Source organism: Chamaea fasciata, unplaced genomic scaffold (assembly GCF_029207755.1).
Source record: "Chamaea fasciata isolate MVZ Bird 193981 ecotype frontalis unplaced genomic scaffold, bChaFas1.0.hap1 SCAF_1, whole genome shotgun sequence".
Lineage (NCBI taxonomy): Eukaryota > Metazoa > Chordata > Aves > Passeriformes > Sylviidae > Chamaea > Chamaea fasciata.
Window position 1 is genome coordinate 7,498,729 of NW_027094086.1, and position 14,991 is coordinate 7,513,719.

The window sequence follows — 14,991 nt, forward strand, 5'->3', positions numbered from 1 at the left end:
TACTCTTCAAAAAGTTATGAATTGTTACCCAACTTTTCAGAATTTGGAAATTGTAGAAGATACGATAGAAGTGATTAACTCTAAAGATTCAAAGGAAGAATTTTTCATTTAATGCAATTATGGCTTAATTTATTTTTCACTGATTTTCCTTTTATTTTTTTCCATTAATTTCCACAATCTGACTACATCTTAATGTCACTAGCAATTCTTATACAGTTCCCCTTTCTCAGTAATACTTAAGTGTCTGGAGTTTTTAATAAAGATTTTTCACAGTCTTTTTCATAGTCATTTTTCTGGAGATTTATCGTGTGCTGAAGAAATGAGTTACTGCTGTAGACTGCGGTTGAAGAATATAAATAGATAAAATAGTTCTCCCTTCTGTTCTGCTTTCTGTGTACTAGACTATCTGTAAAGTTAAGTTGAAAATAAAGTTTAAAGGTCCTTAAGCACTATCTAAACTTAGTCCTTTCTCTGCAAGCATTAACAATCTGTACCCACCTGTTACCTAGTTTTGAGGGTGCATGGAAATATTTTGTGTCCATTACAGTAAAAAATCTGTTGGAAGATTTCAGACGATAATTAAAAAAACAGAGAAGGCCTTAAGAATTAGCTGTATTTTATTCCCAGTATTAAGGAACTATTCAGACTGTATTTTTCGCCTCTTAAATAAAAGATTCTTTTAGAAGTATTGCATTAACACTTTGCTGTAATTTTGGTAAACACTCATGAGGTTTGGGACAATGCTTTATATCACTTAGATTATGACTAAATTGTTGTCTTCGAAATCCCTTTGAGCAAACAGGATCAGTCAGTTTTTAACTTCCCAGAAAGGACATTTGGATGGCTTTGATTTTCTCCAGTGTTCCTCTTCTGTAATGTTTTCTTGGGAGGCATATGAAAGGTAATAGATTTACAGCTATAGAAATCTGAATGCTGGCATTAATCCACAGAGTAAATACAGTTTGAAGAAAAGTTTTGGATTTTTTTTTTTAGTGCAAGCCTTGAAGTTCCTTGGCAGGCTTGAGAGGTGAGCCTAGGCGAAGCTCTTGCAGGGCAAGGCCAAGCACAGGGTCCTGCACCTGGACAGAGAATGACAGGATAAGAGGAAATAGCTTCAAACTGAAAAAGAGTACTTTGAGATTAGGTTGTAGGAAGAATTTCTTCACTGTGAGGGTGATAAGGCATGGAAAAGTTTGCTCAGAGGATTTGTGGATGCCCCATCCCTGGAAGTGTTCAAGGCCAGGTTGGATGGGGCTCTGAGCAGTCTGGTCTAGTGGAAGGTGGCTTTGCTCATGGCAGACAGGTTGGAATTAGATGATCTTTAAGGTCTCTTCCTACCCAAACCATTCCATGATTCTATGACTGGAGGGTTTGGAGACCTTGAAGAGAAGGAGTGCAGAGATCATGAGCACACCAAGGTATCAGATCAAACACAGGACAGTTTTTTGTAAGCATCGCAATTAAGAGAGGGAATAACTACAATTATATGCACTTCTGAAAATTGTTTTGAATGGCAGACACTTTTTTTTATAGTTTGTTTTTAAGAAAAAGTGAGTAAATTCAGCCAAGTATTTCATCTTCTGGGTTTTTAATGTATTTTATTTCCCATGTTTAAATTCTGTAAATTATCAAGGTGTCTAAAACCAATTTATTATTCACGCTCAGTTTAAATCAGGAGAGATGTGAACATTTAAATTATTGTTTTATGTAAATTCTGTAATATTTTAAAGACTTAGGTTGTTACTAGGAGGTTCATTTTACATTCAGTAAAGATGGTCAGTGGTAGACTATTTGTTTGTTTGTTTTCAAGAAATACAAAAATAGCATGAGGTATTCCGTTTCTTGAGAATAATTATTTTTTTGTTTTCTAAAGGAGTTGGATTTTTTTTCAACTACAAATTCTTAACACAACACCATGAAGGCTTTTTTCTCCCTGATTTCTGCTATCCATAAAAGTCCAGCTGAGTTCTCGTGCTACTGTGTGAGAGGATTCTATCTGTAATCTATGAACGCTTAGTTGCTTCTTCCATCGAAATTTTTGGGCAGTGAGGAAGAAGTGAAAGAATGTCATTTTGCTTGCAAGGACTTAGTTTAACTGGTGGCAGTCTTTTTAGCTGATAACAGTCATTTTGTTTAAGATAATTTCTGTTCTGCAGCTCATGGAATGATGGCTGTGGGTTTATGACACATCTGAATGAGTTTAATATCAGGCAAAATGAGCTTCCTGGGGAAAGGAGGAGGATTGGGACTACCCTTTTCAAAGTCTCTTGGTCAGTAAGTACAGACTGCTGTCACAAGCAAGTGCTGTTCTCCGACCCCAACCTTCTGTCCTTCAGATCATTGTGCCTGTTGATGCACTTCTGTAGTAAAACAAACTAGGAAATTAATAATTAAATATTTGCAGAAGGAGAGGTACAGTGTAGATTTTAGGCAGATCCCCTCTCTAATCCTCTTCATGAACTCCTGTGCTGGTACTTCTCAAGCATCACAAACACATTGAATGGAGGGCTGGAGAAAAGATGCTCTCCTTATGCTGACTTAAAGCAAACGTTGAATTAGGCAAGATTAGGAAAATGATACCTTTTCCCTCTGAATGGGAGCAGGTGTTTATGTTATCCTGGGTTTCCAGATTGATTTAGTTCTGCCAATCTAATGTCCAGCTCTGGTGAAAGGGGGAATCTTCATCCTCCCATACATGAGTCTGTGTTTCTATTTTTGTCTAAGTTAAAATGTTTTCAACCTCAGGGTGACCTAACCTACACAAATATTAAATGGTCCTTTTGCTTTTTTTTAGCTTTCTTTTGAGGGTTAGAGATAGGTTTGCATGGAGAGCTTTAGGATTGTGGGTAGGGTTCGTTTCTGATGATTTAACTTTCAGAACTGGCTTACTATGGATCCCACACATTTGGAGCACATTTTACAGGATATTGTGGAAACTGGAAAAACTCATTCTTTCAAAAAGAGATTGTAAGAAACAAATATTCACTTTATATCCATAGCACATTATTTTAACTGTACAGACAGGAGTGCCTACGTTAGGAAGATTTTTTTTTTTTAATACTTCAGCTAAAGTCCTTTATATAGCATCTCTATAGAAAGGAAAAAAGACACTTATTATGTAAAGTTACATGGATTCTGACAGTTGTTGAGCTGGTGTTTGCATCTAGATAATCGTATTTAATATGCATCCATTAATTTGTCTAAATCCCATCTTGAATGTGTTTATATTTTCAGTCTCTGCAACATTATGCATTAATTGTTCCATAACTTAATTATATGTGGGGCAAAAATGCATGTTCCTTTATTTCATTTTAAGTCTGTATTGAACTGGTTTTTTTGTGGGTTGTGAGATAATGATTATTCACACATTTTTTTTCACAGTATTTCTAATTACCAAATTTTTTCTAAAATTTCACTTTCAGTTTCCTCTTTTCCAAGTTGAAGGTCTCCAAATTCTGTGTCCCTTTCCCAAACAAAATACTTCTGATTTTGTCTTTGTTACTGTTTCCTGCTGATTCTTATCCTTTTTTGTGATCCTTACTTGAAGCTTTAGGATGTTTGCAGAATTTAGTTGAATTAATAGGAATTAGGTTGATGTTCTCTCCTGGTTTATTTCTGATCCATTCCTAATAATTCTATTACCTTTTAGACTGTTGATAAGTATTGGAGAACTCTGTAGTGAAGGACAGGCTGCTTTTCTCAGGGACAGACTCTAAGAGGCTGGAGGCCATCTGAGTTTGAGTTAGAGATGAGGCTCACTGGGTAATGCTTATCTGTAGAAGCTGCTGTCAGAATGTCATGAGAAACTCAAATCTTATTCTTCTGAAGGCAGATTTACTTAGATGATATTGGCAGAAAAGAGGAAAGCAAAAGGCATAAATATAGTCTAGTAAACTAAAGTCGATTCTGCCTTTAAAATAGAGATATGAGAGTGCTGGAGGAAGGATTTTTACTGATCAGTACAGTAAATTTCTTTTTTTCCCCCTGATATTTATACGCTTTGACTTATTGAAATGATTGCCTAGGGAAACAGGAAAAACTTTGTCTTCCTTATTGGTACATGATGTTTTTTAATGAAAAATAAGACCTTGTGTGTATTTGCCTTTTTCTTAGGCATTTCCCTAGCCTGGATGTTGAGAGTATTCTTTTGGGATTTGGGGCATGTGGGGACTAGGCTGGGTAGAGCCTAGAAACCAATTTTCTCACTTGCTGGGCATGTGCTGCAGTTATTAGTTTGTGATCTAGTGGTGATTGCTGTGGCTGCTGGTCTGTTGGCACCTCAGTCAGCATTCCAAGTGGATGGAGACATGTAATGTTTCTTAATGCGTCCCTGTCTTCTAAGGGTGGGAAGTAGCAACCTCCCACTAGGGGACATGATTGCCTTTTGGGAGCAGGTACTTCATCAGCATGTCTAAAAATCTGAATCTCCCTCTTCAAATTTTTAAAGACGTTTGTCTCTCTGTGAACTGCATGGGTAATTTAGAGGCAGTAACATGAGGATAACCTTGGAGCATTCTGCCCACTCAAAGTATGCAAAATTCTGGTGAGTTAGTGTTTATCTAGAGAGTATATATTTAGTTCACCCAATTTAGGTGATTAAATTTTTATAGTGGTAGTATGAAAGTCTATTAAACAGTTCAGCAGTCCTTTTAGGAAATGCTCAAACATCCTGAAATGCAGAAGGGCACAGAGGAGAGTTAGTGTGGAGCATTTAATGAGGATTTTTGTCTCACAGTCAGGAATCTGGAGGCCTGGAAAAGGCAATCATGCATATAAAGCAGTTTAAGACCTATTTTCTTTAAACTGAGTCACTCTAAATATAGAATTTGCTTCTATTTTAAGTATTGAAGTATCAGAACACTTTTCTGGTGTCTAATGTCTATTCTGTTACCTTTGTACTGAACCCTCAAACTGAACCATGGCTCCTGTGCTGTAATGACAAGGTCCCATGTCACTGAGCTACCACAGTGCAGTTTGGGAGATGCCATCCTGTGGACTACCAGACATTTGTGGGAAAGGGAGGAGCAGGAAGAGTAGAAGTTGTAATGTTCTGGCAACATTTAGGGTGAAAACTTGGAATCAGTTCTGTTGAACCTGCAGAATCTTTTGTACAGAACTGAAAGCATTATTAAAAAACAGTAGTCCAAAAAAGCTGGTTTTAGATGCAACCAGTTTAGTGAACAGAGCCATTACAGTTTAGTTATTCTGTTTAGAGTTGACTGATGTCCAGTCTGATAGGAAAAGCTTCAATAGCTTCACATACTCCCAATTGGCCTCTTCTCAAAATATCTCAATTTCCCATTTAAAATCACTCTGAAGGACCCACAGAATCTCTGTTTTTCTCCTTGTTGTCTACAGCACTTTTTTTCTCCATGTAGCATCACTAAGTCTTTCACGTGTGTTGTTGGGTAACCCCCACTGGGATTTCAGAGACTTTATCTAAATACTGCCTATATTTAATAAATAATATCTTCAGGAATCTGGACTCTTAATACATTCTGCTCCCAGTGGAGATTGAGAAGTTCACATGGAACACAGAATCAGAATATGCTGAGTTGGAAAGGCTCCACAAAGACTGAGTCCAGCTCCTGGCCCGGCACAGGACAGACCCAAGAATCACACCATGTGCCTAAGAGCATTGTCTAAAGACTTTTTGAGCTCTGTCAGGCTTGGAGCTGTTACCACTGCCCTGGGAAGCCTGTTCCAAACATATTCTTTTATTCTGAGGGATAGCAATATGCCCCAGAATATAAGGAGCTTAAGGAAAGGATGTCCAGAGTTTTAAATATAGACTGAACTGTCTTTTCGACTAAACTTTTCCCCAGACTTATTTGTGCAACTGATTAAACAGCTTGGCATAATTTTTCAAAGGATGTGGTATGAAGGAGAAACTGAAAGATTCAAATTTTGTTTAGAAGATTTACAATCTTTTTAAGGTGGAAATATTTAGATGTAGGATCTTCTTGTAGCAGGCATCAAGCACCATGAGTAATGCTCTGAACTATCAGTCCTGGCAAGTTATTTAAGCAGAACTGTGATGTAAGTACTGATCGCTTCTGGAAGTGTATCCATCATTAACAACAGAAACTAAAACAGTTAAACTAATGATTATAGGGTTTATTGTTTAATTTACACTTTTATATTATAGACAATGTACTTTTCTAGTAGGAAATTTTTAGTGAGCATTCTTTTCATTCTTCCTTTAGGAGCCAGAAAAATTGTTCCTCTTGAGGCTTCTCCTCATGAAAGTGAACCCACAACTCCAGACACAACAGTCCAAGACCCATCACAACGGAAAGGATATCAAGAATATGCCATTCAGCAAACCCCATATGAACAGGCAATGAAAACAAGCAGGTAATTTTGAAATATTTGTGTTCATGCAGAAGATGAATGAAGGGCTTCCCCCTTTTTTGTGAAACTGGGGTATTTTTCTGAGACCTCTAAATAAAGGAATAGCTGAAAATTAACTATGAATAAGTTGTATAATTTAAAATGCCTTTGGACAATACATTTTTTTTTTTTTTAAGCATTTCTGTCTGTTATGAATGTCTGGGGAAATTTCTACACATTATATTACCAAGGTTCACCACTGTAGAAATATCTGTTTGTTTGGGTTTTTTCAGGTTGGGTCCAACTCAGCTGAAGATTTTTACATGTGAATACTGTAACAAAGTGTTCAAATTTAAACACTCCCTCCAAGCACATCTGAGGATTCATACAAATGAGAAGCCTTACAAGTGTTCTTACTGCAGTTATGCCAGTGCCATCAAAGCCAACCTGAATGTTCACCTGCGGAAGCACACCGGGGAGAAGTTCAGCTGCGATTATTGTACCTTCACTTGTCTCAGCAAAGGCCATCTCAAAGTCCACATCGAAAGGGTTCATAAGAAAATTAAGCAGCACTGTCGTTTCTGCAAAAAGAAATACTCAGATGTTAAAAATTTGATCAAGCATATGAAGGAAACTCATGACCTTCAAGATAAAAAGGTGAAAGATGTTTTTGATGAGCTTCGCTTGATGACACGAGAGGGCAAAAGACAGCTTCTCTATGACTGCCATATCTGTGAGCGCAAATTCAAAAATGAACTGGACCGGGACCGTCACATGCTGGTTCATGGTGATGAGAGACCCTTTGCTTGTGAGCTCTGTGGTCATGGAGCCACTAAATACCAAGCCCTTGAGCTTCACATTCGAAAGCACCCTTTTGTATACGTGTGTTCTGTGTGCCTGAAGAAGTTTGTCAGTTCTGTGAGGCTCCGTGCTCACATCAAAGATGTGCACGCAGATCTGCAGGAGGATTCTGTTTTTAACAGTTCTATCAACCAAAGCTTCTGCTTGCTTGAGCCAGGAGGTGACATCCAGCCAGAAGCTCTTGGTGAACAGCAGACACAAACTGCAGATGTCACGAGTACTGATGCTGTTAACACCCCACAACCATCTGCTTCTGAAGGTGAATCAGCAGCTGCAGATGTAAACCATGATGGTCAGCATAATGGTGATGTAAAAATTGATGCAGTCCTTTCCTTAGAATTGGAAAGTCCTCTGGTGAAGAATGTAGCAGAGACGCTGTGTCAGACTACACATGTAGCAGTCCCAGACATTCAGCCCTGTGCAGCATCAGATTGCTTCCTGCTGAAAAATGGTACTGCTGGCCCTGAGGAGTTAAAAGGTTCTCCTCCAAATGAAGAGGAAGTTAATCAATGCAGTTCTGTAAACGAGCAGAGTGAAGAAATACATCTTTTACTATCTGAAGACAAAAGTTTAAATGTGAATCAGAACAACACAGTGACTGAGAACCTTCCTGTCCTTGAAGAGAGAATCCATCCTGTTCCTCCTGGTGAATCAGAAACAAGCAATCCACCCATTCAAAATTCGGCAGAACCCACAGACCCCTTGGCAGCAGCAGAAGCTGGTGCAGCCACCAGCCCACAGGCAGCCTCTTCTCACACAGCTACAGCCAACGGTGGGAGTGGATCTGTGGCCTTCATGCAGATCTTGGACAGCTTGCAGAAGAGACAAATGAGCACTGAGTTGCGTGAGAGGATAAGGAAGGTTTATGGAGACTTGGAGTGTGAATACTGCGGTAAGGAGCAGTAGAGTTATGTTTGGGGTTTTTTTAAATGTTGTGCAGTGAGCTATATTTTTCCTGCTCCTCTGGTTTACAGTGTTTGATATATTCGTGTATCTTTGCAGCAGCATTAATTTTGTAGTTCATTATGGATTCTGGGGTCCAGTGGGATTTACTTTCTGCTGTACAAATAATGTGAAATGAGTCAAATCTCAAAAAACCCCACTAGTGGAATATAGCAAAGCAGTGCCTTGCAAGGCTCAATTTTGATGTGAAATTTGATAGAATTAGATTATTTCTGTCCACATGTGTCTCTCCAAGTCAAAACTTTCACTGGGGCCAAGCACAGCAGATTTAGGCGTGTGATCAGCATTAGTTCAGTCCATGTTTTAATGCTTGAGCTTCATTATCAGCTTAGTATAAAATTAATTTTTTTTCATATAGTGTGGGAAGATGTATAGTAATATACATTCTGTACAATAGAAACATATATACTGGCATAATTTTATGTCTTGTTTTGAACCAGGTTCTTTGAGACAAAAATTTTAATTACATGGTGTCAGATCAAGACTGTCCTGATTGTAATCATTTGGTTTTTTAATTTATGGCAGTGGGAATAACACACCATTCCCACTTATCCTAACTGAAAAAGTTTCTGTTTACGTAACTGGAAAGGAAGCAGTTTGGGATATATTTTGTAGGTTTCATTCTTGAAAAGGGAAAGGAATCAAAGTCTGAAAAAACAAATTTTTGAAACACCCTAACATTATACTTTAGATGAGTTGCTGTGAGCTTTTTGGTGCCATTATGCCAAAAAGGCTTTTAAGGAGGAGTAACATGAAAGAAAGTAATGGAAAATATTTTGACAGTCTCTTTTAGTGTGCAGTTGCATTCAAATTCTTTGCATAAGAGAACAGATGTAAAAGAACTTTTTCTTTAGGAAAAAGTTCACTGATATGTATTAAAGCTGCTCTTGTTTGGCTGTTTCAGGATGTGTAACATGATCTTTTTGGGCAAAGGTGAATTTGTAAACCTATTTTCAGTAGCGAAGGGTCTTTAGACAAGTTTTCATTAAAGACAAAAGGGACAGGACTCAAACAGTGTGTTTTGTCCTTAAAGAAAATCAGTTTTTTTAAATTTTCACTAACAATTGTTTAGAAATGACTTTCTTCATGTCTAATTTAATTTTCAGGCAAGTTGTTTTGGTACCAGGTGCACTATGACATGCATGTCCGTACGCACACTCGAGAACATTTATATTACTGCTCCCAGTGCAATTATTCTTCCATCACCAAGAACTGCCTTAAGCGTCACGTCATTCAGAAACACAGCAATATTTTGCTAAAATGTCCCACAGAGCATTGTGACTACTCCACTCCAGATAAATACAAGCTCCAGGCACACCTTAAAGTTCACACAGATATGGTGAGTAGCAAACCAAATGTGTGTTTGTCTGAATTCAGTGTCTTCTTCAGTGTTTGTAATTCTGTGGTAATACCTGAAGACATTGCTCAAGGTTTTTTTACCTGTGTGTTCTCTGCACACTTCTGGGAATACCTGACTTAGAGCAACTGGATGTTTGGACCTTCTCAGAGAAGTTTCCAGGAAAGTATGTCTGTATCCATTTTCTCTTTGGGTTTCTCTTCTGAGTTTCTCTTTGGGTTTTTTTCCCAGGATTTTCAGATCCTTTGGGGTTTGAGCGAGTGGAATAAAGTTGGTACTGTTGTTACATTACTTCATTCTGTGAACCTGAATTCCCCTCCTTCATAAATAGATGACTCGGTAAAATGAAAATATGTTCTTCTTAATTGCTACAGACAAAAGATATTTAAGTTGTTGAAATTATTTTTTTTCCTAGTATCTCCACCTAGTTGCAGTTGAATATCTACTGTTTTCTGTTGTGTTGGTAGAGAGATCACGTTTTAAAGGTTCCTGTCTTGTTCAGAAAGCCCTCTAGCTCAGAGTGCCATGTGCTCAAACCAGGTCTTGGTAGGTATTGGTCAGTATTTCCAACAGCTAACGTTCCTTTAAAGGTATTTGGAACAGAACAACACTTCACTTCCTACTCTTCTTAAGTAGTTATTTCTGGAGAACTTTAAAACAAAACAGAAGAGATGACACAAAAGTTTTCCCCTCTTGCATCCTTCCCTTCTGTAAATATTTGAAATGGAGTCTGAATTTTTTGTGAAAGGTACAGAAAATTCACATAATAGACATTCTTTTTGGATGTTTTTGAATTCATGATGTTTACAATACCCATCTGATAGCAAAAATCTGTGTAAGAGCACTTAAGAAAAAAGAGTCTACCATTAGCTCTCCTATATCCTTCCATAAGTACCTGTTTTTCAAGTGTGATGAATGTCCAACAGCTCCCACCAGGAAGATAATTTTCATAATTCAAAATGGAACTGAGAAAATGGATTTCATAATTAAAACCATTGTGACAGCAAGATCTTTCAGAAGCATGCTTAATGATGCTTACTGTCAAATATCTTTTTTTAAATGGTTTGAAAAATTCATGTATTAGAATTTACTTTGTAACTGAATTTGGCAATTCTCATTGGTCTTTGTGCCCACTGCTTGGTATATTTACTCCATGCATATGTCACTGAAAAGGACCACTTCTTCAAATACATATCTATGCACAGTTAAATGTGGGAATCTAGTTTAATTTTAATTTGGAAAACCAATTCTTAATAAATATTAAAACTTCTCTGGAGACAGGAGATATTGAAATCTCAGTTCAGCTCCTTGTGTGGATGCTTACCCTTCATCACCTCCTTGCTGGCTGCATTTCAGCTGGATCTCTGCATTCTTTGTAGAATAAAAATGACGGGTGTTGAAAAGCAGCTTTCCCTTCATTCTCATATATATCACTGTAGAGCTACTCACCTTACTCTCTATGCAGCACCCAAGTCTTGCACTGAATTTGGGATTGGTTATTCCCTGGCAGATGATGGAGAGTGTGAATGTGCTGCCTCTTGCCTTCTGTATTTGTTACACATTTGTTACACTCTGAAGCCAGGGAATTGAGGCGTGGCTTGATTCAAAACCAAAGCTTTGTATATATGCTCTGATTTCAGTACTCCTCTTTTGCTCCTAGGCCTTTTATTGCAGATTTTTGATGTTTGTTGGCATTTATTGAGCTCTTCCAAAGTTCAAACTTTGACATGACCAATCACTTCAGTGTCATGGAACATAGGAAAGGGCTGGGTAGTTTCAAATTGCTTTAGTGCAGTTTATATTATGAATGAGCTCATGGTAACATTAAAGAACAGGGTGTGGAATTAAACAATACTGATATAGGTACCAGAGTTTATTTACAAACCCCAGTGGCTTTTGCCATACTGACTGTGCTGAGCAGATAAACATCACAGAGAGGTTTGTCTCTGAAAATATTTTAAATCTATGTATGTAATTGATACTGTAACATTAGCACCTCTAAAAAACTGCAGTTCAGACTCGGAACCACCACTCATTATTAGGTACCTACATCTGTTTTCATGCACATTTTGGGATGTAAATTATTCTTGTCTTTGGAAGGATGCCTAGAAATTCCATTATGCTGTTGACCTTTCACGTGATAGCGTAGCTGTTGGTAGGATATGTGATGCTCAAGCTCTGATTGCTTATTTGCTCTTCCTGAGGAGAGTAAATTTTCACATAGTCACTGGACTGGCTGTGTTACCTCTGCCTCTGGAGCAGTTCTGCTGTGCAGTCAAGAATGCAAGGTACTGCAAAGAGAAACAGTTAGGGTTTTTGCTCTTAGTCCTCACTTCCATAATGAATGTCAGCTTAGCATTTGTTTTTACTAATAGTTATTTCACAAAATAATGCTTAAGTACTGTATGCAGGTGCTTGTCATTTTGTGAGCTGAGTTCTGCTTCTTGCCAGACTTCAGAAAAGTCTGTCTGAACACCGGCACATTTTTCTGGAGCCTCCTTCACACATGTGCACAGCTGTCTCCTAGGTACATCACATCCTTTTAGCTGAGTTGCATTTTAATGGGACATCAGTTTAGTGCAGGAATCTCTTGGGAAAATTTAAATTTGAACGTCATGAAAACTATGGCGAAGATTTCTGGAGGTCTTCACTCCTCAGAAGTATAACTCCTCGGGGGTCTAATTCTGATCTCATGGGGATTAGAAATTAAATTTCTGTTGCTCTGAATAGATGTGGGAGCAGGCTTTGGCCCTCTGTTCCTCTACAAAATTATACAATCAAATGTTGTGTTAACTGAGTTGTGGGAACTTTTCCTGGAAATGTTCTGTGAGTGCCAATATTTAGTAGAGGATTTTAATTTTTCTTTTTGTGACTCTATAGTTGTATGCCTATCCCTTGAATTACCTTGAAACACATGCCTCAGAGAAATAAAATTCTCTTCACACCACTATAAATGGATAATGCAATATAGCTGATGCTTTCTTAGCACAATTTTAATTCATTTATATAAAGAGAAATGCATTGTGATTATTATGTAAGTGGCCTTATTTAATAACAAAACAGCATAAACAAGAAAATTTGTGATAGCATTAGACTAATTTATTTTCACTAGGTTTAAGAATGCTTACGTACCTAATTAAATTCCTGGTTTATAGAATGTAAACAACACTTTCAGTGAAAAACCTACCTTTATTTAGGAAATATTTGAAGTTTCTTATGTTTTCTCAAATTGGCTAATAGGGGTGTTGAGCAAATATAAGGAATATTGACTTTGAATTTTAAATAGCTGATTGGACTTTGCAGCTGGTCTCTAGCAAGGGTAGATCTAGCTCTCTCCATTCTTTACTTCTGTTCCTGTCCTTCAAAAAAACCTTTAAAGGCATTTAAAAGGCAGATATTCCAATAAGGCATAGGAAAAATAACTTTTATTCTTACCAGAGGAGAACTTGCACGCTGAGAATATGATTCAGGTATTACTGCAACCTCAGCCTTCAAAGGGCTTCTGTCATCACCTGTGGCCAGGGCACCTGAAGAGCTGGAGCAGTGGTGCAGGGGACCTTCTTTGGTGCTCTGTGTTGTGGTTTGACTGCTCTGAAATACTTCATTTGCAGCAGGGGGTTTTTAAAGGCTGTTTTGAGAGTGATGGGATTACATGAAGGACTCACACAAGCTCTCAGGGCAGCAACAGAAGAACACTTAAGCATTCCAAGCTGACAGCATAAGCTCCAGTACTCGGTGGCACTGGCCTGGATACCCAGCAAGGAAAGGTTTGGCTTCAGCTGGGAGCTCTCTGTGAGAAACTGGAGCTTGACAGACACTTTGAAGGGACTCAGTGCTCCTAGGCAAGCTCTGTTACACTACAAAAGATAACCCTTTTGAAGATCACTTCTGCAGAACCTGGTGTAGATAACTTTCTAACAGCTTGAAAAAAGCTGTTGGGATTATTTCATTATTGAAGAATTTTGTTACCATCGTCTTGTGGAAAGATGTGTTCTCAGCACCCATCCATTCATGTTGCTCTATAGCTCTTGATGCATTTACTGATTATTTTGGGTTTTTTTTCCTGTAAGACATAGGCTTGTAGCCTTGCCTTCCTCAAGAATATTAATGGGAATGTAAAGTTGTCACAGTTAACAGCACTTCATTTGAAGTAGCATGTGTGTAGTGGAGTGTTGATTTTTTTTTTCTTATTTGACTTTTGTCTCAGTGTTCTGATCACACTGAGAAATACTTAATTCAGTGAGTATTAAAGACCAGCAACACACAACTGTACATTAAAAGGATACTATTTTTTCCTTTATTTGTTATATATTTTGAAATCAGATATATATAGCAAGTTTGAGAAACAGACCGAGATCTGTCAAATTTCAGCTCAAGAGCCCCAAATGATACTGTGCTCTTTTCTTATATGTGCCAAATTATGAATGTGATCATACAACTCTGTCTTTGAAAAGATGCAAACATTGCTATGGAGTTTTGTTGTGATCAATCTACCAGTCTTCAGTGGAGTAATGCATTCACATAGAAATCCAAAATCATCAGTAGCAGATTTCTGTTACGTTAATTGAGACACCCTCATTCCGCAAATTAACAGCTCTTTTTCAAGGTTTTGTCAGCTTTGTAGGCTCCTTGAATCTCTTCCAAAACTCAGCTAGCATTCTATGATGTTCCTTTTTTCCCTTTAAGATTTTTAGGGCTTAAAATGATCACAGCCCCAACTCCATCATAGTAAGGTACTGTCCTCAGGGTGGTAATCCTTGTGTAGCTGCCATCCCCAGTCTCTGGTGCAGGTTTTCTCATAGGAGCAAATGACTGTCAGCTCAGGCAGAATTCTCCTTGTGCCACTGCCACATTAATGGCAGTGAGGGCTCCATATCCTAGTCACGGGAGTATTTATTGCTATTTCAGCCCAAGTGTTCTAGGGCTACGGCTGGATTTAACTTGTAGGTATGTCAGCACAGGGATTTGTTTCTCAGAGGTACATGAGACTGACTGCAAATGCTGCATCATATTCCAAAACCTGTCTTCCATGAAAACCATCAATTTTTTTCTTTCCTTTCAAGACGGGTGTCCATTTACAGCTGTTCAACTGCAACATCTGGACAATAATGACCTCCTTGTACAGCCCTCCTCGCTATTCAGAGATGCTCTTTGGTCAAAGGTCAGAAATTGGTAGAGTCCAGGACCCTTAACCTCCTGTTATGTCCAAATTTCTCATTCATAACACAGGGGTCTGTCTCATTTTGATCAGTAATCTTCCTTTCACACTCTTCAGGAAGTATTTCTGTCCTCCTGAAATAAGTAGTGAAGTGTCCTGTGTCTTAAGCTCCACTTTTCAGAGATCTCTGGTAGGTGGGTAGCTGCACCTCTCCAACCAGGTAATGTTGTTACCTGGGCACCTGCCCAGCTGTCGGGACTAACTAGATTCCCTCCATCTGTGGTTTTGTTAATCCACTCACAAATTAATCTACTCAGTG

The 14,991-nt window shown here is 38.1% G+C and overlaps 1 protein-coding gene across 1 annotated transcript in view; it reads left to right on the forward strand.

Moving 5' to 3' along the window:
* ZFAT (zinc finger and AT-hook domain containing) overlaps positions 1-14,991 on the forward strand; it is a 76,719-nt gene that overhangs the window by 26,641 nt on the left and 35,087 nt on the right. The window contains exons 5-7 of the mRNA XM_066175578.1: positions 6,207-6,357; positions 6,627-8,086; positions 9,264-9,496. Of these exons, the coding sequence (XP_066031675.1) occupies positions 6,207-6,357; positions 6,627-8,086; positions 9,264-9,496 (1,844 nt within the window). The remainder of the gene's footprint in view (positions 1-6,206; positions 6,358-6,626; positions 8,087-9,263; positions 9,497-14,991) is intronic.